A 25413-nucleotide genomic window follows, 5' to 3' on the forward strand; every position below is an offset into this window, starting at 1 on the left:
TAAGCTCCCTCCACCTCCAAAGGGCCCGTCGGGGCCTCCGATCCCATTAGCGAGTGAAGCATCGTGCTCACATATGCCCCGACTTCCGCCCCCTCTGCGCCTACAGGAAGACCCAAGACTCTCAAATTCTTCCTCCTCGAATTATTCTCCAGGGCTTCCAACCTCTCCACACACCTTTTGTGCTGTGCCTCGTGCGTATCTGTCTTCACCACCAGGCCCTGTATTTCATCTTCATTTTCAGCAGCCTTTGCCTTCACGACCCGAAGCTCCAGCTCCTGGGTCCTCTGCGCCTCCTTTAGCCCTTCAATCGCCTGTAGCATCGGGGCCAACACCTCCTTCTTCAGCTCTTCCACACAGCGCCGCAGGAACTCTTGTTGCTCCGGGCCCCATACCAAACGGCCACCTTCCGACGCCATCTTGCTTCGAGCTTCCCTTCCTTGCCGCTGCTCCAAAGGATCCACTGCAATCCGGCCGCTATCCTCTCCTTTTTCCATATATATCCGGGGGGATTCCCTTCTATTTCACCGCACAGTGATTTTGGCCGTTAAAAATTGCTGTTGGGGTTCCTAATAAGAGCCCAAAAGTCCGCTCCAACGGGAGGTGCCGAAACGTGCGACTCAGCTGGTCATCGCCGCACCCGGAAGTCAAGAAGGACCTTTCTGATCTACATGAATGAGTTGAAACTCTTCCTTTTCCTCTCTAAACACTGTCCCATTGTAATATATTCACACATGAAATCAGCACCTACATGCACCCTGTTGACACTCATTCTATCTCTCTCGTCTCTTCCATTGCTTCTGTACTGGCCAACTGTTGTCTGACACCCAGTCTTGGATGACCCTTATTCCGTGCAGGTTATGTTGGAAAGATTGAGGCCATTCAGTCATTGTCGCAAATTCCATACCATCACCATTGACTACCCTTCTCTTAGTCCATCAAACCAAACTGTTCAGAACCTTGCTGTCCCTTTCCATTACTCAGGATGTGGGCATACCTGACCAGGCTGGCATTTATTTCCCCAACCATCAGTTGCCTGAAGAAGGTGGTGGTGATTGGTAGTTTTCTTGAACTGCTGGGAGAATCTTTTTGCAACTGAGTGGCTTGCTAGAGTAGCATTGAGGGACAACCACGTTGGTATGGAACTGGAGTAATATATAGGCTACACCAGGTAAGGCTGGCAGGTTTCTTCCCATAAGGATATTTATGAACCAGATGAGTTTATACTACAATCGGACAGCTTTGCATATACCCTTACTGCTGTTTGCTTTTATTTTTAGACTTAAACAAAAACAACCTCAATCCAGAGTCTCAAACTGCCATGGTGGGATTTGAACTCTTATTCTATGGATTATTAGTTCTAGTCATATAATATAGCCACTGCACTGCTTTTGGGTCCCAAGTCTAACTCCTATACCTCTACATACCTTTCCTCTGGAATCACAATGCTACCCACCTCAAACCCTGTAACATTGCCAGCCTCTAATCCTCTATCTGTGGCTAAAACCATCATCCGTGCCTTACCCCCAGGCCTGATTATTCCATTGCTCGCTTATCTGCCTCCTATTCTTCACTGTTCATAAATGTCAGCTGATCCGAAACTCTTGTTTTCCTAGCCTGCATCATATCCAACTTGCCCATTGCTCTGTATAATTAAAGTTCACCAAGCCTCAAATTTACAGTTTTTATGTTTGCATTCAAATCCCTCTATGGCGTTGCCTCTCCTTCTGTAATTTCCTGCCCAACACTGCTGTTTCATGCGCTGTTCCCACAACCCTGTAGTCATCTTTTTAGGGAATTGGATTATTATCTGCAAAAGAAGACTGCAAGGATATAGGGCGAAGGTGGGTGAATAGCACGAGCTGAATTGCTTATTAGGAGAGCCGGCGCAGACATGGAGGGCCTCCTTCAATGCTCTAACAATCCTGTGACTTCATCCCCCTGTTTGGTGGGTATTCTGTCAGTCATTCACGTTCCACTCTGAAATTCTTTTCTTAAACCTCTCCACCTTCCTCAACAACCTACTTTAACCTCACTTCTTGAGTCTGCTTTTGATCACCTTTTCCAATATCACCCTTTTAGCTTGACATGCAATTATCTTCATGCCTATGTAAAACCAACACCACATTAAAGATGTAATCTAAATGCAAGTTGATGATGATGATATTGAATACCAGGCTGATTTCACTAAATCATCAGTGATCTCTTAACAATATCATGTAAATTATGAATCGTTTAAGGTAAGCTGTAACTGAAAAAAACATGTGCCTGCTGTTACAAATGTTTCCTTCCTGTGTTTTCTTTCAGCTGGAGAAAGTTTTGCAACAAGGAGATATTGGTGAATGTGCAGAACCATACATGATTTTCAAGGAGTCTGACATGACCAAAGTAAGAACCTTTCAGAGGTATTTTAGTAATAATAGGAATTAATATTTAGCAGTGGTTACAAAATAAAATAAACTTGTGTTGTTAAGTGTAATTAAGCTCTGAAACTTTGTTCCAATTTTTAACAAGTGCACGTTTGTTTGTGGTGTGCTGGATGGAGGGAAGGTTGGACAGATGACTTGCAAGATTGAATTGCATCTTTTAAGAATAGTACAGGGCTGCAATTTCAAACAGGAGTTTTGTTTCACTCTGGGCTGTAAAGAATTTGCTCTTAATTATGTTACTTTATTTTGTTACAGAACAAGGAAAAGTTGGAGAAGTTAAAGAGCCAGGCGGAGCAGTTTTGTCACAGACTGGGGAAGTACCGCATGCCTTTTGCTTGGACTGCCATACATCTAATGAATATTGTTAACAGTGCTGGAAGTCTGGAGCGAGACAGTACAGACTCTGAAATAGGAGCAGGAGGTGGAGACTTTTTCCAGAATTTTTTTATAAACCTTAACAACAGTGCATCTGTCTATATTTGTATATTTATTATTTGGTAGTCTTTCCTTGTTCTTTATGCAATCATTTCCAACACTCTTTCAGCAACAATCATTCCTAGGTCTGGTATAAAACCATTTTAATGCAGGCGTCCTCTAATAAGGCCCAAGTTCAAAGAGTGCTGGTAATACACCAGTGGATGTTTTTCTGTTTCCCACCACAGCAAGGCTATACCTTCAAAGTCGGATTTAACACCTTTTTGGGTCATGACAACTTGAAGAACTGAAACTGACCAGCTGAATTTCAAATGGGACACATTCCCAATGTTCATGGATTAGATTTCAACCCAGATGCCAGAGATGAAGGGCAGGGTATAACCTCCTTCATCAGCCAATCTTGTTTTATTTAACTTTTAATTATGTTTCTAGGAACATAGAAGTGGACCATTCAGCCCTTTGAGCCTGCTCCACCATTCATTAAGATCATGGTTGATCTGGTTGTGGTCTCAGCTCCACTTTCCTCTCTGCTCCCAGAACCCTGGTCACCCTTGCCTAAGGGAAAACTGTGTAACTCTGCTTTGAATAAATTCAAAGACCCAGCCTCTGCCACTTTCTGGGGAAGAGAATGCCACACACCAATGACCCTTTGGGAGAAACGTTTTCTCCTCTATCTTAAAGTGAAGACTTCTAATTTTTAAACTATGTCCCCTAGTTTTAGTCTCCCCCTCAAGAGGAAACATCCTCCAGGTATCCACCCTATCCAGTTTCTTCAAGATCTTATATATTTCAATAAAGTCACTTCACATACTTCTCACATCCAATGGGAAGAGGCTTAATCTGTTCAACCTTTCTTCATAAGACAATTCCTTTCATATCAGGAATGAATCCAGTGAACCTTCGCTGAACTGCTTCTAAAGGAATTATATATATTTTTTTAGATAAGGAGACCAAAACTGCACACACCACTCCAGATGTGGTGTCAACAAGGTTCTGTACAACTGCAGTAAAACTTCCCTCCTTTGATTTTCCATTTCTCTTGCAATAACCATCAACAATTCCATTTGCCTTTGGAAACACTTGCTGTACCTGCATGCTAACGCTTGAAGTAAAAGCCTCACCACTATCCTTAGAATTGCCCCTATACCCGATAGAGTGATGTAATTCTAAATGGTGATCCAGGGATTCCCTTGTGGATGCCAATCAGGTCAAACTATTATTTCAAGTTATCCCCCGGTATAACCCATATCTTCCTAGAAGATTCTGTTTACTTACCACTCAATAGCTTACACATGGGTCCGGCTTGCTAAGTAGAGTAAAGTAAACTTTCTAATAATAATAATAACCACTCTTTCAGGTTATCAATTTAAACTTAACTTTATTTTCAAGTTAAAAAGATAAAAACTACTTTTACAGAAAGGTAAAAAGATATTTTCTTGTTCGGACCAGTTGTAAGACTTTCAAGTCTATCTTGTCAATCTGTCTTCTTTAACTTTTGGCCTTCTGTTCGCTTCTCTGGGTTGCTCGGTTTTCAAATGCTGCCTGAAGAATGATTCCTCTCTGCTCAATTTTCAGAGTTTTTATAGCAATTTGTGCAAATGGCTTCACAAATGGCTCCCCTTCGCTGATTACTAGCCTCCCTTTGCTGACTGCTGGCCTGACAGTTGAAATCTAGCTTCTATCGGTTAGAAGCGTGGCACCTTGCAACAGCGCGGCTTCATTCCACCAGCGCTTACTTACATTGAACTTTCTTTGAACTTCTTCACTTTGCTTGACATGTAATAAATTTGTCTGTGTCTTCGGCAGTAACCTTTCAGATTTATGTCTTTATTAATGATTTTTTTCAGTCTCAACCCGGGTCATCTTTGGGTCAAGCTAATGTCATGTTCTAACCTTATCTGGCTTGGCTATCTTCTGAAAGGTTTCAACGTCAAAATGGTGTATGTTATACTATAACCGTGTCACTTTATGGGTTTCTTCATTTGTAAATCAGTTGTCTCATCTTATTACTGGTGTCAGCAAGTTTTCACGCTTAACAGTTGTTCCTTATTTTAAATCTTAGATTCTGGCTGCTCTTCTTAATTGTTCAATAAAATAATTCATTGCTTAAAGAATTGTGAAATACTATTCCCTTTCATATAACTTAAGAATTTAAGTCGATCGAATGACTTTTTAAACTTGTAAATCAGAATGAATTGTTCCCAGCTGTTTTCCTTCACGCCTGTGAAACTGTCTGCATTTCAAACAAGTTGCTGCTGTTAATCCTTTGTGGGACTTTTCCCTTTCATAAAAAGTCTCCGGCATTCTCAGTGTTACTTTCATGTTTCAAATGTCATATTTTACCAATGTTTCAGTACACGTTATGTGATTCACCTAGGACACCTAGATCTCTTTGTCGGACGGAGGTCTACAATATTTCCCTATTTAAATAGTATACTGTGTTTCTTTTGTTTTTGCCAAAGTGTACAAGTTAATATCCACCCACGTTATCCTCTCATATACCAAATCTTTGCCCACTCACCTAACCTGTCTAAATCCCCACCTATCATGGTGTCAACGACAAATTTAACTACCATACATTCAGTCCCTTAATTGAAGTCATTCATATAGATTGTCAATAGTTGAGGCCCCACCACTGATCCCTGTGGCACGGCACTAGTTTCAACTTGCCAATCCGATAAAGACCCATTTATCCTTACTCTCTTCCTGTTAGATAGCTAATCCTTTATCCATGCTAATATGTTACTCCCTACACCATGTGCTCTTGTGATACCTTATCAAATGCCTTTTGGAAATCTAAATACACTACATTTACAGGTTCCCCGTTATCCACCTTGCATGCGACTTCATCAAAAAGCTCTTAACAGATTAGTGAAACATGATTTCCGTTTCACAAATTGTGATTAAGCATCCTGCTTATTAATGGATTCTGGCACATTCCCTATGACAAATGTTCAGCTACCTCGCCCATAGTTTGCTGCTTTCTGCCTTCCTCCTTTCTTCAATAAAGGTATTAAATTAGCTATTTTCCAATCCTCTGGAACCGTTCCAGAATCTAAAGAGTTTTGGAAGATTCTAACCAATGCTCCTTTTAAGACCCTAGGATGCAGACCATCCGGTCTGGGGTTGAGTCAGCCTTTAGGTCTAATAGTTTTCTGAGCACCTTTTCCCTGATTGTTTTAAGTTCATCCCTCCCTTTCGCCTCTTGACTTTCAACTATCTTTGGGAAGTTTCCCAAGTCCTTAGTATCTCCATTTATTCAAATACTAATCATGAAACAGGAGAGACCTAACACACAGTCAGCACTTTAATAAGGCTACTGATCAGGTTTTGACATGCATCATAAGGCTGCTTTTGCATGACAGAAACCATTTAGGCATCAATACCTGCTTTAGAATATTGTGAAAAGGCAACATCAAATCTCATACTGCCTGCATTGGCCCATACTCTGGCAAAGCAGAGCTCTGTGCACATGAACATAGAGCTGTGTTGCTACAAAGAGCTGACTGACTTGTTAGCTCTTAATTAACATTAATAATATAGAAGGAGCTTCATTCTTAATCAAGTTTGTAAAGATGGCTTTGCAAGGCAATATGACTCCAATCAGTGCAAAGCGTTATGCATGGGTCAACAGTTAGTGTAAGGTGGCAGTCAAGAAAATGAATAAGTTATGAGATATTACTAAATCATTTGAGCCCAAAATTCCAGATGACATGACAAAGCTGTATAGTACTCTGGGCAGACTGCCTCTGGAGTCTTGAAGTTAAGGTCTCCAAGTTAAGGTTTAAAGGTTGTGCAGAGGAGAGATATAAAGATGATTTCTGGTGCTGGATGGATGAAATATGTATGAAGAAAGACCTGATAGTCTGGGTTCTACAGCAACAAAATAATCACTGGAGTGAAGTTGCAGACCTACTGAAGATACTTAATAGTGTAGAGAAATTAAACCAGTACCCTAACTTTTGTGAAAGGTGGGTTTAGTCAGATTTTGAGAATTGTGCCCTTTGAATAAGACATTAAACGAGAATCCTCTCTGTTGGTTCCTCAGACAGTTGTTATGGGCCAGGGTTTAGAGAACCCCAAAGTGTATCACGAGTTCATCTGACCCACAACTTTTAATAGATTGTGGTATGGGGAGCACACGGCCCACTCTACAGGTGTGGTGCAGCAGAAATGGAAAAGTATTTTTTAAAGCAAAACAATGTTTATTCTATGAACTCAAGTTAACCTTTTTAAAACATACAGTGAACAACTTAGCAACCATTAATTCAAATACAACCCCCAAAGACTACAACACTAAGTAATCCTTTAAGCTTTCCTTTTAACATCCATAAGACTTAAAAACACCTTTTTACAGAAAGACATCAGGCTTAACTTCATTACTGAGAACAGTTACCACGTTGAAATCAGCAAATGGACACTCATAAGCTTGCAGAGATTCACACGCATCCTGCTGTAATTGCAGCTTCTCCAAAACTAAAATTAAACGAAACCCACCCTGCAGCAAAAAAGCCTAAGGCGAAAGTAAAAAGCTGACAGACAGCCCAGCTCCAGCCACTCTCTGACATCACTGCAGTACTGAACACCCATTTCTTAAAGGTACTCTCACTACAGATATTTATATCCACACCCATTTATAAACATCCATTTCTTAAAGGTACTCTCACATGACACCTCCCCCCAAGAAAAAAAAAACAATCAACTTCAAGATGGTTTCATTTTTCACCTTTTCATTATCCTTTAAGAAATACACACAGTAAATATACTTTTTCATTTCAAAAAACAACACACGCAAACAGGTATAATAATATAGTCCATTTCTTTTTTTTTTTCTTCTTCCTCCAATCAAGAATCCCTCTTGATTGACAATCTCTTTGAGCAAGAAGGTCTCTGCGTGATCCATTCATTTCTCTACGCCTCGGCATTTCTCTTTAAAGTCAAATACTTCACTTCAATCTGATCACAGAGTCCCTTGTAATTCTCCAACACAAAAGCATTGTTTATCACAGCTTTCAGGCAGTCAAATACCTGTTGAGAGTCCGCTGTCCACTGAAATTTATGATGTTTCTTCAAGTCCATCAGTGGAGCAACCACGTTACAAAACTTTTGCACAAACGTTCGATCAAATCCACTCATGCCAAGAAATTGCATTATTTCCCTTTGTGATGAGGGTATCGAACACTCCTCAATAATTGTTGGTTTCACATCATGTGGGACCATTCAACTCTGTCCGATTGAATGGCCAAGGAAAGTGACTTGGGCTTTTCCAAATTCACTTTTGGCTAGGTTTATCACCAAACCCGCCTCCTGAAGTCGATCGAATAACTATCAGATGTTTTAAATGTTCTTTCCATATCTGGCTGAAAATTACCAGATCGTCGATGTATACCGCACAATTAGGTAATCCTGAAACAACTTTGTTGGTGTTTTGTTTTAATAAACATTTTATTGAGGTATTTTTGGTATTGTAACAACAACAAAATAAACAATGTACATGAAACTATAAACATAGTGCAAATGTCGTCTCCCTTCCTTACAGGTCCCACCTTTATTAACCCCCTACTCTAAGCTAAACTAACCCCCACCCCGTTCTGCTGACGATTAATTTTCTGCGAAGAAGTCGACGCATGGTCGCCACCTCCGTGCGAACCCTAACGGTGACCCTCTCAAGGCGAACTTGATTTTCTCCAAACAGAGAAAGCTAGCCATGTCCGATAGCCAGGTCTCCGACTTCGGGGGCTTTGAGTCCCTCCAAGCTAATAATATCCGTCTCCTGGCTACCAGGGTAGTAAAAGCCAGAACGTCTGCCTCTTTCTCCTGGATTCTCGGGTCTTCCGACACCCCGAAAATCGCCACCTCTGGACTCAGTGCCACCCTTGTTTTTAACAACGTGGACATGACATCTGCAAACCCCTGCCAAAATCCCCGAAGCTTCGGACATGCCCAGAACATGTGGACATGGTTCGCTGGTCCTCCCGCACATTTTTCACACCTGTCTTTCACCCCAAAGAATCTGCTCATCCAGGCCACTGTCATCTGGTCCGATGAACGGCCTTGAATTACATAGAATTTACAGTGCAGAAGGAGGTCCATTCGGCCCATCGAGTCTGCACCGGCTCTTGGAAGGAGCACCCTACCCAAGTCCACATCTCCACCCTATCCCCGTAACCCAGTAACCCCACCCAGCACTAAGGGCGATTTTGGACACTAAGGGCAATTTAGCTTGGCCAATCCACCTAACCTGCACATTTTTGGACTGTGGGAGGAAACCGGAGCACCCGGAAGAAACCCACGAAGACACTGGGAGAACGTGCAGACTCCGTATAGACAGTGACCCAGCGGGGAATCGAACCTGGGACCCTGGAGCTGTGAAGCAATTGTGCTAACCACCATGCTACTGGGCTGCCCTATCAGGCTGAGCCTGGCACATGTTACAGACGCGTTGACTCTACTCAATGCGTCCGCCCATAGACCATCCTCTATCTCTCCTCCCAGCTCCTCCTCCCATTTCCGCTTCAGCTCCTCGGTCTGCATCTCCTCTGACCCCATAAGTTCCTTGTAAATGTCAGAGACGTCCCTTCTCCTACCTACCCTCTGGAAACTACCCTGTCCTGAATCCCCCTTAGCGGTAGGAGCGGGAAAGGTGACACCTGTTTACGTAGGAAGTCCCGCACCTGCAGATACCTGAATTTGTTTCCCCTCGCCAACCCAAATTTCTCCTCCAGCGCCCTCAAACTCGGAAAGCTTCCCTCTATAAACATGTCCCCCATCCTCTCAATCCCTGCTCTCCGCCATATCCGGAAACACCCATCCATACTTCCCGGGGCAAACCGGTGATTATAGAGTTCATAGTTCATAGAATTTACAGTGCAGAAGGAGGCCATTCGGCCCATCGAGTCTGCACCGGCTCTTGGAAAGAGCACCCCACCCAAGTTCACATCTCCACCCTATCCCCGTAACCCAGTAACCCCACCCAACACTAAGGGCAATTTTGGACACTAAGGGCAATTTATCATGGCCAATCCACCTAACCTGCACATCTTTGGACTGTGGGAGGAAACCGGATCACCCGGAGGAAACCCACGCACACAAGGGGAGGATGTGCAGGCTCCGCACAGACAGTGACCCAAGCCGGAATCGAACCTGGGACCCTGGAGCTGTGAAGCAATTGTGCTATCCACAATGCTACCGTGCTGCCCTATTATTATAGATTGGGGACCAGACCGATGCTCCCTCTGCTCCCACATGTCTCCTCCATTGCCCCCAGACTCTCAGGGCTGCCACCACCACGGGGCTGGTGCAGTTCGGTGCCGGCGGGAACGGCAGAGGCGAACGACTTTGTGAGTTAACCGTTGAAATGTGGCTGGGGTGTTTTTCATGTCAAATGACATAACTTTGAATTGGTATATACCATCTGGAGTCACAAAAGCTGAAATCCCCTTCGCCCTTTCGGATAAAGGTACCTGCCAGTAACCTTTAAGTAAATCCAGTTTAGAAATAAAAGCTGTTGTCCCACTTTCTCAATGCAATCCTCCAAACGTGGGATAGGATAAGAGTCCGTTCCTGTAACTGCATTAACCTTTCTATTGTCCACACAACCGTTGGGTACCGTCTGGTTTTGGTACCATCACTATGGGTGAGCTCCATTGGCTGCAACCCACTTCAATTATGCCATTTTTAAGCATACTCTCAATCTCTTTGTTAACCTGTGCCAATTTTAAAGGGTTAAATTTATATGGATGTTGTTTGATTGGAACAGCATTTCGCACATCTACATCATGTATAGCCATTTTAGTACTTCCCAATTTATCTCTACAAACTTGCCCACGTGATATCAATAACTCTTTCAGGTCAGTCCGTTTTTCCTCTGGAAGGTAACTCAACAATTTATCCCAATTTTTAAAAACATCCTCATTTTCCAATTTAATTTGAGCTATGTCAAATTCACAGTCATCTGGATTTGGTTTGTCACATTGAGTTAGAGTCATTAAAACCTCCTTTTTCTCTCCTTCCCTTTCAAAGTACCTTTTCAGCATGTTCACTTGACACACTCGGTGAGTCTTCCTTCTATCTGGTGCTTTTACCACATAATTCACCTCACTTAATTTCCTTTCAATCTGATAAGGTCCACAAAACTTAGCTTTTAAAGGTTCACCTACCACTGGTAAGAACACTAAAACTCTATCTCCACTGGCAGAACTACGAACTTTGGATTTCTTGTCCGTTACCCGTTTCATCACATTTTGTGCAACTTTTAAATGCTGTCTAGCCAATTCACCTGCTCTATTTAATCGTTCCCTAAAATTTGACACGTAATCCAATAATGTAATTTTCGATTTCTCACTCACCAATTTTTCCTTAATCAATTTAAGTGGTCCTCTTCCCTCATGACCAAAAATTAGTTCAAAAGGACTGAATTTGGTTGACTCATTAGGTGCATCCGTAATTGCAAACAGTACGAATGGAATTCCTTTATCCCAATCGTCTGGATAATCGTGACAATAAGCCCTCAACATTGTCTTTAATGTCTGATGCCACCTTTCTAATGCTCCCTGCGATTCTGGATGGTACGCAGTTGATTTAAATTGTTTTATTCCGAAACTATCCATAGCTTCTTTGAATAACCTTGAGGTAAAATTTGATCCTTGATCCGATTGTATTTCTGTGGATAGTCCATATCTAGTAAAGAATTTAAGTAACTCCTCCATAATCTTTTTAGCTGTAATATTACGTACTGGAATGGCCTCGGGGAAACCTAGTAGACACATCGATTATCGTCAAAAGATATTGATTCTCACTTTTCATTTTCGGAAGCGGTCCTATTAGGTGATCTGATGGGAGATGATAAGGAGAGTGTATCTCAGATTAAAAAAGAAATCCAGGAGGGTGGAAGAGAAATTAAAAGTTTCAAATGTTTTCACTGCAATAAACTAAGCCAGATCACCCTTGTAAAAGGTTCCTCAAATGCTGGAATGGGTATTAAGGGCGCTGGTTTTATCACTGCTTGAGGTTTCCCTATCACTTGACATGTGTGACATGATTGACAAAATTTAACTATATCTTTATGTAGTCCAGGCGAATAAAAATGTTTTTGTATTTTAGCTTGAGTTTTTCTTATTCCCAAATGACCTCCCACTGGTACCTCATGTGCAACTCGCAGCACCTCCTTTCTCTACCCTACCGGCAATACTACTTGATGAACTTCTGCCCACTTTTCATCCGCCTGCATATGTAAATGTCTCCATTTTCTCATCAAGACATCACTTTTATGTATCTGGTATACACTCAGATTCCTCTTCCATCTATGCTTTCTGATACATCCGTTTTATTTCTATATCTTTCTGTTGTAACTCTGCCAATTCTCCTGAACTAAAAATATCCGCCTCATCCTCCACCTGTTCTTGTTCTTTTTCAACCATCCAATCAAAAATCGTTTCTGATAATTGCACTTCAACTGCATCTTCACTCTTTGATTTCTCCTCTTATCTTAACCTGTGACTTTGTGACCTTGTTACTACACAATCCGGAAAAATCCCAGGATATTCGTCCTTCAACACTTCAGTTGTCTGATTTTCCACTGGCTTATCCACCACAGAAGGCATCACTCCCACCTGCGATCCAGGTATATCATTACCCAAGATAAACTGTATTCCTGGACAAGATAGTTTCTCTATTGCTCCTACTACCACTTCACCACTCTTCACTGGACATTCCAACCTTGCCTTATATAATGGAACACTACTCCTCTCACCCTGAATTCCACATATCACCACCTTTTCTGGCAATATTCTTCCCAAAATACATAACTCCTCATCTCTTACCATTAAAGATTGACTAGCTCCCGTATCTCTTAAAATTGTGACTTCTTTACCTGCTCCTCCTGATACACACGAGTAAACATTGCCCACACAAGTAAATTCTTTGAAGAGACCTGGCACCTTCTGATCAATCACCTCTTGATCAGGCTGTACCATCTTTTGCACCTCCTTCACTTCACTTGGGCTTTCCTTTACCACTTTAACAAACCCTACTGACTTATCCTGTTTTACCACATCAGCCTTCCCAGTGCTTTTCTTCAGCCACCAACACTGGAACTTTACATGGCCTAGTTTATTGCAGTGAAAACATTTGAAACTTTTAATTTCTCTTCCACCCGCCTGGATTTCTTTCTTAATCTGAGGTACACTCTGCTTATTATCTCCCATCAGATCACCTTTACCACTTGAATATTTCTCATGTCCCCAGTTTCTATCCCTCACAGGCTGTAACTGATGTCGGAAACTAAGCTTTGATTTATGAACTAATTCATAATCATTTGTCATTTCTGCTGCTAATCTCGCAGTTTTAACCCTCTGTTCTTCCACATGAGTTCTCACTACATCAGGAATTGAATTTTTAAACTCCTCCAAAAGTATAATTTCTCTTGAGAGCTCCATACATTTGGTCTATTTTCAAAGCCCTTATCCACCTACCAAAATTACTCTGTTTGAGCCTTTCAAACTCCATGTATGTTTGGTCAAATTCTTTCCTTAAATTTCTAAACCTTTGTCTGTAAGCTTCAGGCACTAGTTCATATACACCTAAAATGGATTTTTTTCATCTCCTCATGTCCCAGATACCTCCTCCGGTAGTGATGCAAACACTTCACTAGCCATACCTACCAGCTTTGTTTGAATCAGTAATACCCACATGTCCTGTGGCCATTTCATTTGTTTAGCTACCTTCTCAAATGAAATGAAAAAGGCTTCTACCTCCTACTCATCAAACCTTGGCAATGCTTGGACATATTTAAATAGATCCCCACCAAGCCTTTGACTATGACTCTCTTTCTCACTATCCTCATCACTATCCTCCAACTATATGTTTCCCTTTATGTCTGCCAATTCTAACTGACTGTTATGTTTCATAGCTATTTTCTGAAGTTCAAACTCTCTTTTCCCCTTTCCTCTCTCTTTCTTTGTTTCTTTCTTCTCTCCTTTTCCTTTTGCCTGATCTGTATCTCCTTTTCTCTTTCTTTTCCTCTCATTGCACATTCAAGCTGCTTTAATTCTTTTTCATGTTCAAGTTGCTTAATTTGCAACTGGATCTTTGCCATTTCTAAGGAGTCAGACTGTATCTCAGGCAACTTTAAATGCTTCGCCACCGCCATCATTACCTCATCTTTTTGTATTTTGTCAGGTCATGTGAACTGCAATGTTTTTGCCAAATCTAACGGTCTGCTTTTAGTCTCTGTCCGTAAGATACTGCGTGTGACCATATCCACCCCCAAAAACTTCTGAGCCTCTGAAAGAGCCATTGTCCACAACACATTCCCGACTTAAACTAAAAAACACACATGAAAAGCAACCACAATATGCTCACCCCTCACTGTCTTTAAGTTCACTAAGCCAATCCAATAGATAGACTTTTATCCTGGATGAGCCCCCAATTTGTTATGGGCCAGGGTTTAGACAACCCCACAGTATATCATGGAATTCACCTGACCCACAACTTTTAATAGATTGTGGTATGGGGAGCACACGGTCCACTCTACAGGTGTGGTACAGCAGAAATGGAAAAGTATTTTTTAAAGCAAAACAATGTTTATTCTATGAACTCAAGTTAACCTTTTTAAAACACACAGTGAACATCTTTGCAACCATTAATTCAAATACAACCCCCAAAGACTACAACACTAAGTAATCCTTTAAGCTTTCCTTTTAACATCCATAAGACTTAAAAAAACCTTTTTACAGAAAGACATCAGGCTTAACCTCACTACTGAGAACAGTTACCATGTTGAAATCAGCAAATGGACATTCATAAGCTTGCAGAGATTCACACACATCCTGCTGTGATTGCAGCTTCTCCAACACTAAAATGAAACCAAACCCACCTGCAGCAAAAAGCCTAAAGCGAAAGTAAAAAGCTGACAGACAGCCCAGCTCCACCCACTCTCTGACGTCACTGCAGTAATAAACACCCATTTCTTAAAGGTACTCTCACTACAGATATTTATAAACACCCATTTCTTAAAGATACTCTCACATGACACAGTATTTGGAGAAAATACAAGGGATTCTCAAAGATTCTTGGCCAACATTCTTCCTCCTCAAAAACTAAAGGAAGATAGTAACCAAACATTCATCACGTTTTTTTTATAGGATATTGCTATTTGTAACTGGTTGCCTTGCCTTGTCCGCAGCAGTCACTGAACAGTGAAGGATATTTCTGGAAGATTTGTTAGGAACATAAGACAACGGGACATAGGAGCAGGAGTCGGCTATATGCCCCTTCAGGCCTGCGCCGCTATTCAACAAGAACATGGCTGATCTGGTTGTGGCCTCAACTCCATGTTCCTGTCTGCCCTCCCCCATAACCCTTGACCCCCTTCTCTATCAAAAATCTATCTAATTGAGCCTTGAATAAGTTCAGTAACCCAGCTATGCTGCCATCTGGTGAAGAAAATTCTACAGACTAACAAACGTCTGAGAGAAAAAAAATCCTCATCGCGCCAGGTCGGAGAATCCCCGGGGGGCGGTGTGGATCCCGCTCCCGCTCCGACGCCAGTTGCCGTTTTCTCCGGCGCTGGTTTTCAGGCGGGGGCCGTTAGAAGCGTCCCCCCCAAGCAATTCTCCGAGCCCCGATGGTCCGACCAGCCGCCCGTTTTTGGCATGTCCCGCATGGTCCCACACGGCGAGACCTGGCTGGTAGGCTGGCTGGTGCGGTCCTCGGGGGGAGGGGGGGAGGAGATCCGGCACCTGGGGGGGCCCTACGGTGGCCTGGCCCGCGATCGGGGGGGCGGGAAGAGATCCAGCGCCTGGGGGGGGGGGAGGGGGGGCGGTAGCCTGGCCCGTGATCGGAGCCCACTGATCTGCGGGCGGGCCTGTGCGGCCTCTATGGTGCTCTGCCATGGCCGACACGGAGAAGACACCCCTGCTCATGCGCAAGAATACGCCGGCTGGTCTGCGCATGCGCAGAACCACGCCGGCGGTTCACCACATGCGCTAACTCGCGGCGGCCCTTCGCCGCCGGTTAGCGTGGTGCCAGATTCCGCAACTTCCAGTTGGCCCGATGCCGGAGTGGTTCACGCCGTTCTTGGCGCCAGCGTCGGCCCATCCCGCCGATTGCGGGAGAATCCCACCCCTTATTCCTCAACTGTGTCCATTAATTTTAGTCACCGTACAAAAGAAAACACGCTTTGGACATTCACCCTACTAAATCAATAATACTTATGTTTCAATAAGATCACCCCTAATTTTTCTGAACTCCAATAGTGAAGGCCCAACCAATTTGCTATATGAATGAGTCTTTCTGAAATCCATATAAACTTATGTGATCTTCAAACCAGTTATAGTGGCTTTTCAATGCTGTTCCAGCATGAATGTGGCAATGAATTGATTGTAGAAACTATAATATTGGTTTATAGGGTGCATTCTAAATTGTTAGCAATGTAAAAGCCCATCTTTTTAAAACAAATCAGTTTGGAAAGCAATGTTTGATGCATGCACTGGTCAGCTATGATGCAATAACCATTTATTTACCACTTTGACCTCAATGAAAAAATTTTGGTTTTGTGGTACAAAGTTACTTAACACTTGATAGTTACAGCATAAGAGCAGACCATTCAGTCTACCAATTCAAGTGTTTTTCTCACAGAAGCCACCTAATCTGATTTTTCTGCTCATTTCCCATACCCATTTTTATGTTTTTCAACTGTAGCCCCCTTTGACGATAATTAAAGTGCTGCTTCAAAACAACATGTGTGTGCAGCCAATACTCTCCCATTAAAATGATTCCGTTTTGTGTGCTCTTGTTTGGTTTCACCATTCAGTGGAAACAATCTATCATTAATTGACCTCCGCTTTGCCCTTACTAATCTTAGACCTTGAGCAGGTCGCTGTTACACTTTCGATTTCTGTCGTTGAAAATGTTTTTTTGAAAAGTTAAATATAACTAAATGTGGGAAATTTTAGGCTGCAAGTTTAATGCCAAAGTAAAATAGTTTCAGCATCATACCAGCATTGAACAATTTGGGGTAACTGGTGGAATTTTGGCAGAACCCTGGGGGAAATGACATAACATTTCTCTGGCTCCTGACAGTTAATGATAATATAATAATGATAATCGCTTATTGTCACAAGTAGGCTTCAGTGAAATTACTGTGAAAAGTCCCTAGTCGCCACATTCCGACGCCTGTTCGGGGAGGCTGGTACGGGAATTGAATCCGTGCTGCTGGCATTGTTCTGCATTGCAAGCCAGCTATTTAGCCCACTGTTCTAAACTAGCCCCTATGGGAGATCAGGAGAAACTCTGGAAAGTTTTGACGATCTAGTATACATCGGGAGTTATGACCTCAGCCTGACTCTAATGTGAAGCCTAGTGGGACTTTGCCCTTCAGGGACTCTCATTCAATTCTCATTCAATTTGCGTATCAGGTTAGTTCCTGACTCTGGATTCAGGATGCATTTATATTATGAATGTAATGTTGAAATTGTATGGCATTGGTATTACAGTCATAATGTAATTACACCGGAGGTCAATAATCCACAGCCACATAACCAAAAATATAAAAACAAAACACAGCATCATTAGAATAGTTGCTTCAAATTGAAATGAGGAAACACCCAGTAAGATTTCTGATCCTTCCAGGGTGAAGGGCCCATAAGTGCACATGTGCACGCACACACATATACCCTTTGTGGCTCTTTGGGTAAATGCATTTCTGGCATGCAATGGATTAAAATAAAAAAAACTTTCATTTATATATTGTCTTTCCAGATTTTTGAGATCTCTTTTAAAGCCCTTCATGCAGTGAATTATCTTTGTAAGTACAATGTTTATGATGCTGTGGACAAATGCAGTCACTATTCTGCAACAACAACATTGTGCAGCAAACCATGAGATTAATTTGTTTTTAGTAAAATGAATTAAAGGTGGAATGGCGGCTAGATTATAAAGAGCATTCTCAGCTTCACTTAATGCTGTGGGATTTCTAACATTCATATGAGCAGCAAAAAGAGCCACACAGGATCTCAGTTTAACATCACACAGCCAGATGGACAGCCAGCTTGGCCATAACACTCTTAGTACTCCATTGAAATATCAACCTAGATTATGTTCTTGTCTCTCAATCTTCAGACCCAGAAATAGGAGCATATCACCTCAAGCAAACTAGTCTTTTTTGGGTGTGAAGCTGGCCTTGCTGCTGGGAGAAGCACAGATGTGTGTCGAGCGTGAAGGTGGTCAGGTTTGGCTGTGATGTTCACACGGACAAATAACCTGCTCGCCTTATTATCTTCACTCAATGAGAATGGCTGCTGCTTGTGTGGGTTATTAGATCAAAGTTGGTACTTTAGGACTGAGAAGAGAAAATTAGATGTTGCAAGCTCATTATAGCATCGTTCCAGTGTACAGGAGCAAGGGGCACTGAATTGTTTCTTTAACTGGTGTGGCACTATTTTCTTATAGAGCGGAAAGGTTCATGGTCAGAAAGGAGAAATTCTGGTCTTGTCGGAAGGCGGTCTCTTGAACGAACGACCGGAGATGAATCGTGTAATCTTTCAAGCTTCAGACCAGCCACACTGACTGTAACAAACTTCTTCAAACAGGTAATTGAAATAACTTGAAACAAATGCACATCATATCGGATTCAAACCACCTGTTATAATCAGTGTATAATATATATATATATATATATAAATAGAATTTGCATACCTTACATTACCCTTCTTTGCCCTCCACCTCATGACAATGTCTAGGAGGGAGATCGCCTGAGTGATGAAGATTTGTATAAATTTCTTGCTGATATGAGAAGGCCTTCTTCTGTTTTGCGGAGACTACGACCAATCACAGGCAAGTTAAAGTGTTAACTTTCTTGTCTAGCATTTCCCTCAATGTTTTAAATGTGGGCGAAAGCACCAACAGGTGTGGAACTGAACGGTCCAGTCCTGAGTAGTTTCAAGTGTTATCCTCTATGCTGAATTAGTTATTGTCAGAACAGGGAGTGAACATAGCACTTTTATTGGCCTCATTTGTCTTGGTGAGGTTGAAGTAAATCAGCCTGGCTCCCTGCTTTTGACCAAAATTGGTTGACCACCCTTCTGGGAAAGCAATCTGCTGACTCTCGCTATGTTGGTCGTTCAGGTGAAGTTCCAAAGAGCAAAACAGAATTCTGTACTTTCAGGAGATGAGTGAAAGGCAGGGGAGACTGTGTGAAAACTCAGTCAAATATCAAAGGCTCAATAACAATAGAACATTGCAGCGCAGTACAGGCCCTTCGATGTTGGCAAACTATTCCTGACTGAGGTGTGAGATTTACTAATCTTAGTAGATCAGTCTCCCTGTCGACAAGAATGTAGGTAATTTAATGTGTGAGTGAACCTTAAGATTGAGAAGGATAATGTAGCTTACTAAAGGGTCTGGAACTAACACTGAGCAGTGCAGGAACAATTGGAATGGCTCTATCACACCTCCCACAACTGGTGCCTGTGTGGTTCAGGCAGAGGCCAATAAGCAGATTGCTATTCTGCTTTCGTTCCTGGGGAATTTTCAGCAACTTAAATGAAAACAAAGAATGCTGGAACTGCAAAGCCAGGGTCTATCCACACCTGGAAGGGAAAGGTTACATTTTCGAATAGAATCCTTCATCGTAACTATTAATTACAGAATGTGAATGATCTAATTTCTGAGACTATCTTCACCCAGTCCCGCAGCATTGAGTCTCATTTGCAACCCCCACACAAACTCACTCTCTCTGTTTCAACCTTATTTCCAGTATTCACAAACACAGCCGTCCAAGCGAGGCCGTCGTATCAGCTTACTCCTGTGCCATCAAACTAGTCTTATCTTGATTCTGTTTTCTCTGCCCAGCAACTTTCAAGTTTTCTCTGATACTCTCCACTTAGTTTGGATGAATGGTATCACCTTTTTCACATGCTGACTTAAAAGTTAATCAATTCCAGACTGTTTCTGTTTTTTGTTCTTTTAAAATAAATTTAGAGTACCCAATTATTTTTTTCCCAATTAAGGGGCAATTTAGCATAGCCAATCCACCTAACCTGCACATCTTTGGTCTGTGCGCATTCAGGATCTTGACCTTCCCGTTGCTTGCCATTTTAACACAAGACCCTGCTCCCATGCTTACATGTCTGTCCTTGGCCTGCTACAATGTTCCAGTGAAGCTCAATGCAGACTGGGGGAACAGCAGCTCATTGTCCGGTTAGACATGGTTCAGCCTTCCGGTCTCAACATCAAATTCAACAATTTCAGATTATTAGCTCCACTCCACCTCGACCCCTTTGTTTTCATTCCATTTCATTTTAACTGTCTTTTTACATTGTATTTCTTTCTTGTCTTTCTTTTATATATATATATATATCTATTCCCCCACATCTTGTCCCCCCTCGCCTTACCTTTTCTCCCCTTTGCTTCCCCCTTCCCCCCTACATCTGTCACAGCTTACCTTCTGATTTTAGTTTTTCTGCTGTTTGGCCTTTCACACCTTTTATTCTTTCTGGGGACTTCCATTCGCACTCTTTTCCCTTGGGTTCAGTGGCTGTGACGCATCTTTCGTTCCCTCGCCCCACAGTATAAATATCTCCCTCTTTCTATGCCTTTTAGCTTTAACAAAGGGTCACCTGGACTCAACGTTAGCTGTTTTCTCTCCCAACAGATGATGCCAGACCTGCTGAGATTTTCCAGCATTTTCTCTTTTGGCTGCACATTTTTGGATTGTAGGGGTGAAACCCACACAGACACAGGGAGAATGTGCAAACTCCGCACGGCCAGGATTGAACCCGGGTCCTCAGCGGCGTTCTGTTTTTCATTCAGATTTACAACATAAAATCCCTACAGTGCAGTGTACCGTTGGGACGGTCTTCACCTGAACCATTCTGGGACCAGTGTTCTAGCGAATAGGATAAATAGGTTGGTCACAAGGACTTTAAACTAGCAAGTTGGGGGGAAGGGAAGTGTAAAGCTATGGACAGTATAATGGTTAATGGAGATCAAGGCAGCAGGTTACGTGACAGGTTATTATGTAGAGATATGGGTTCAAAGACAAGGAAAATTAGGAGAAAGGGTAAGAGGAAAAATAAATTGCGAAAAGTTACTGATCAAGGTGTTAGGATTCATAACAAAGACATAAAAAACAGTACTTTATCTGAATGCTCGTAGTATACGAAATAAGGTAAATGAGTTGATGGCGCAAATCATCGTGAATGACTATGATTTAGTGGCCATTACTGAAACATGGTTAAAAGATGGTCACGACTGGGAGTTAAATATCCAAGGGTATCAGACTATACAAAAGGATAGAATGGACGGTAAGGGCGGTGGTGTAGCTTTGTTGTTTAAGGATGGCATCCGGGCAATAATAAGGGATGATATTGGTGCTATGGAGGACAAAGGTTGAAACAATTTGGGTTGAAATCAGGAATAGTAAGGCGAAAAGGTCACTGATAGGAGTAGTCTATAGGCCACCAAATAGTAACAGGATGGTAGGGCAGGCAATAAGCAAAGAAATAACGGATGCATGTAGAAATGGTACAGCAGTTATCATGGGAGATTTTAATCTGCATATCGATTGGTTTAACCAGGTTGGTAAAGGCAGCCTTGAGGAGGAGTTTATAGAATGTGCCCGGGATAATTTCCTGGAACAGTATGTAATGGAACCTACAAGGGAACAAGCGGTCCTAGATCTGGTCCTGTGTAACGAGGCAGGATTGATTAATGATCTCATAGTTCGGGATCCTCTTGGAAGGAGCGACCACAATATGATGGAATTTAAAATACAGTTGGAGGATGACAAGGTAAAATCAAACACTAATGTTTTGTGCTTAAACAAAGGCGATTACAATGGGATGAGATGAGAACTAGCTAAGGTAGACTGGGAGCAAAGACTTCATGGTGAAGCAGTTGAGGAACAGTGGAGAACCTTCCGAGCGATCTTTCACAGTGTTCAGAAAAGGTTCATACCGACAAAAAAGAAAGACGGTAGAAAGGGGAAAAATCGACCGTGAATATCTAAGGAGGTGAGGGAGAGTATCAAATTGAAGGAAAAAACATACAAAGTGGCAAAAATTAGTGGGAGACTAGAGGACTGGGAAGTCTTTACGGGACAACAGAAAGCTACTAAAAAAGCCATAAAGAAGAGTAATGTAGATTATGAAAGTAAACTGGCTCAGAACATAAAAGCAGATAGTAAAAGCTTCTACAAATATATAAGACAAAAAAGAGTGGCTAAGGTAAATATTGGACCTTTGGAAGATGAGAAGGGAGATTTAATAATAGGAGACGGGGAAATGGCTGAGGAGCTGAACAGGTTTTTTGGGTCAGTATTCACAGTGGAGGATACAAATAACATGCCAGTGACTGATGGAAATAAAGATATGATAGGTGAGGACCTTGAGATGATTGTAATCACTAAGGAGGCAGTATTGTGCAAGCTAATGGGGCTAAAGGTAGACAAGTCTCCTGGCCCTGATGGGATGCATCCCAGAGTGTTAAAAGAGATGGCTAGGGAAATTGTAAGCGCACTAGTGATAATTTATCAAAATTCACTAGACTCTGGGGTGGTCCCAGAGGATTGGAAAGTAGCAAACGTGACACCACTGTTTAAAAAAGGAGGTCGGCAGAAAGCGGGTAATTATAGGCCGGTAAGCTTAACTTTGGTTGTAGGGAAAATGCTGGAATCTATCATTAAGGAGGAAATAGCGGGGCACCTGGAGGGAAATTGTCCCATTGGGCAGACGCAGCATGGGTTCACAAAGGGTAGGTCGTGTCTGACTAATTTGGTAGAATTTTCTGAGGACATTACCAGTGCAGTAGATAACGGACAGCCAATGGATGTGATATACCTGGATTTCCAGAAAGCTTTTGACAAGGTGCCACACAAAAGGTTGCTGCATAAACTAAAGATGCATGGCATTGAGGGTAAAGTGGTAGCATGGGTGGAGGATTGGTTAACTAACAGAAAGCAGAGAGTGGGGATAAATGGGTGTTTCTCTGGTTGGCAACCTGTAACTAGTGGGGTCCCTCAAGGATCAGTGTTGGGCCCGCAGTTGTTCACAATTTACATAGACGATTTGGAGTTGGGGACCAAGTGCAATGTGTCAAAGTTTGCAGACGACACTAAGATGAGTGGTAAAGCAAAAAGTGCAGAGGATACTGGAAGTCTGCAGAAGGATTTGGATAGGTTAGGTGAATGGGCTAGGGTCTGGCAGATGGAATTCAATGTTGCCAAGTGTGAGGCTATCCATTTTGGGAGGAATAACAGCAGAATGGATTATTATTTAAACGGTAAGATGTTAAAACATGCTGCTGTGCAGAGGGACCTGGGTGTGTTGGTGCACGAGTCGCAAAAGGTTGGTGTGCAGGTGCAACAGGTGATTAAGAAGGCTAATCAAGTTTTGTCTTTCATTGCTAGAGGGATGGAGTTCAAGACTAGTAAGGTTATGCTGCAATTGTATAGGGTGTTGGTGAGGCCGCATCTGGAGTATTATGTTCAGTTTTGGTCTCCTTACCTGAGAAAGGACATATTGGCACTGGAGGGAGTGCAGAGGGGATTCACTAGGTTGATCCCAGAGTTGAGGGGATTAGATTATGACGAGAGGTTGAGTAGACTGGGACTGTACTCATTGGAGTTTAGAAGGATGCGGGGGGATCTTATTGAAACATATAAAATTATGAAGGGAATAAATAGGATAGATGCGGGCAGGTTGTTTCCACTGGTCAGGGAAAGCAGAACTATGGGGCATAGCCTCAAAATAAGGGGAAGTAGATTTAGGACGGAGTGTAGGAGGAACTTCTTCACCCAAAGGGTTGTGAATCTCTGGAATTCCTTGCCCAGTGAAACAGTTGAGGCTCCTTCTTTAAACGTTTTTAAGAAAAAGATAGATACCTTTCTAAAGAATAAAGGGATTCAGGGATATGGTGTACGGACCGGAGAGTGGAGCTGAGTCCACAAAGATCAGCCATGATCTCATTAAATGGCAGAGCAGGCTCGAGGGGCCAGATGGCCTACTCCTGTTCCTAGTTCTTATGTTCTTATGTTAAGGAGGCTATTCGGCCCATTGAGTCTACGTCGACCCTCTGAAAGAGCATCTACCTAGGCCCACTCCCCTGCCCATTCATCATCGCACTACATTAATTTTATTTGTGTCTTGTGTAACGGACAGCTTTAAACAAAACACTAACATTTCAGGAGAAAATAAATTAAAACTTATCCCAGTTTATTTTTCCTGGAACATCTTTTAATTTTGTCAACATTTCATTTTTCTGTTGCTATCTATGTACAGCCCAGCTGAAAATAGATATCTCTCCGGCTCCGGAAAATCCCCATTATTGCCTGACTCCTGAATTACTGCAAGTTAAACCGTACCCAGATACTAGAGTCAGACCAACGAAGGATATCCTGGAATTCCCATCAAGGGATGTGTACGTACCATACACTACATACAGGTGAGAAAAGTTGGGATATTGTTAAATCAGAGTAATGTACAAGTAATTCTAGTGGTTTTTTTAAAAAAAAGAAAAATAAGGCAAGGACTGCGCTGTACAATTACATCCTCTCATTTACTGAATGTGAGTTGTACACAAAACATTTGTTCATGTGCTGCCTCCAACAAGTAAGGTCTGAAACATTTGAGATAACTTGGTAGTTCAGGGCCGTAGATTCTTCTTCGTTACAATAAACTTATTGAACAACAGGGGGCAGTATCCTTTTTTCTTTTTGTACCAGCAGTGAATCTGAATGAAACCAATGTAATATTGCAACTTTAACAAATCAAATGCCGGAATAAATTGATATCCAAACTAAACTCGTCAGCTTTAACCCTGATTTGTGTAAACCTGCCTGTCAGTGCAGTGTGACTCCTTCCATGGGCTGCATTGTTTATGCAGTTTTGGTTAAAGCTAATAAAGTAAGCTTGGATATTGTTTTTACACCAGGAATGAGAGTATTGTATTTGTACCATTATGAGAATTTGTTTATCATGGCATGTTTTTCGAATTGCGGGTCTCACCAAGGTAACTATCCTTGATGATCTTGATGGTGATTATTGTCAGATTATAACCTATAGAGGGACGAATCCAGCCCTAACCTAGCAATCCAATGGGATCACTGGATAGCTATCTGAAGTGGAAACCTTTCAAATTCACCTTTTCCTCCTATTCTTTTTCACCACCCTATAAAGTGTACCTGTATCTCTTTCCTACATGAGGAATGGTATAACATTTGAATTGTTGTTTGGGAAGAGATTAGAAGTGGACAAGTATAAGTTGGAGGATGATAAGATTAGAATCAGTGGGTGTAGATGCATGATGATCTGATGAAGAATGCTTTCCATTGCTGGTTGGCCTACTGTACACATCTGCTTTTATTTTATGACATTCATAGTTTTTCTTTTTTATCTCATAAGTGTTGTTTATTGCCTAATGAAAGTTCAAGCAAAATCACAGTGCTATTTGTCTCTTATGGGTCAGTCCTTCTGTAAATATTCATTTTTACAAAAAGGAGAACTTATTACACATCACTGTGGAAGGATACTTTGTCAAAGGGCTTAACGAGGTC

The 25413-nt window shown here is 42.0% G+C and overlaps 1 protein-coding gene across 12 annotated transcripts in view; it reads left to right on the forward strand.

The window, feature by feature from the left end:
• The window catches only part of dock7 (dedicator of cytokinesis 7), a 292969-nt gene that overhangs the window by 61097 nt on the left and 206459 nt on the right, over positions 1 to 25413 (forward strand). For all 12 annotated transcript variants that reach the window (XM_072511162.1, XM_072511164.1, XM_072511166.1 and 9 more), the window contains exons 10-14: positions 2305 to 2385; positions 2682 to 2847; positions 18312 to 18451; positions 18602 to 18695; positions 24140 to 24302. In XM_072511162.1, coding sequence (XP_072367263.1) covers positions 2305 to 2385; positions 2682 to 2847; positions 18312 to 18451; positions 18602 to 18695; positions 24140 to 24302 — 644 coding nt within the window. The remainder of the gene's footprint in view (positions 1 to 2304; positions 2386 to 2681; positions 2848 to 18311; positions 18452 to 18601; positions 18696 to 24139; positions 24303 to 25413) is intronic.

Source organism: Scyliorhinus torazame, chromosome 7 (genome assembly GCF_047496885.1).
Source record: "Scyliorhinus torazame isolate Kashiwa2021f chromosome 7, sScyTor2.1, whole genome shotgun sequence".
In the NCBI taxonomy this organism is placed as follows: Eukaryota; Metazoa; Chordata; class Chondrichthyes; order Carcharhiniformes; family Scyliorhinidae; genus Scyliorhinus; species Scyliorhinus torazame.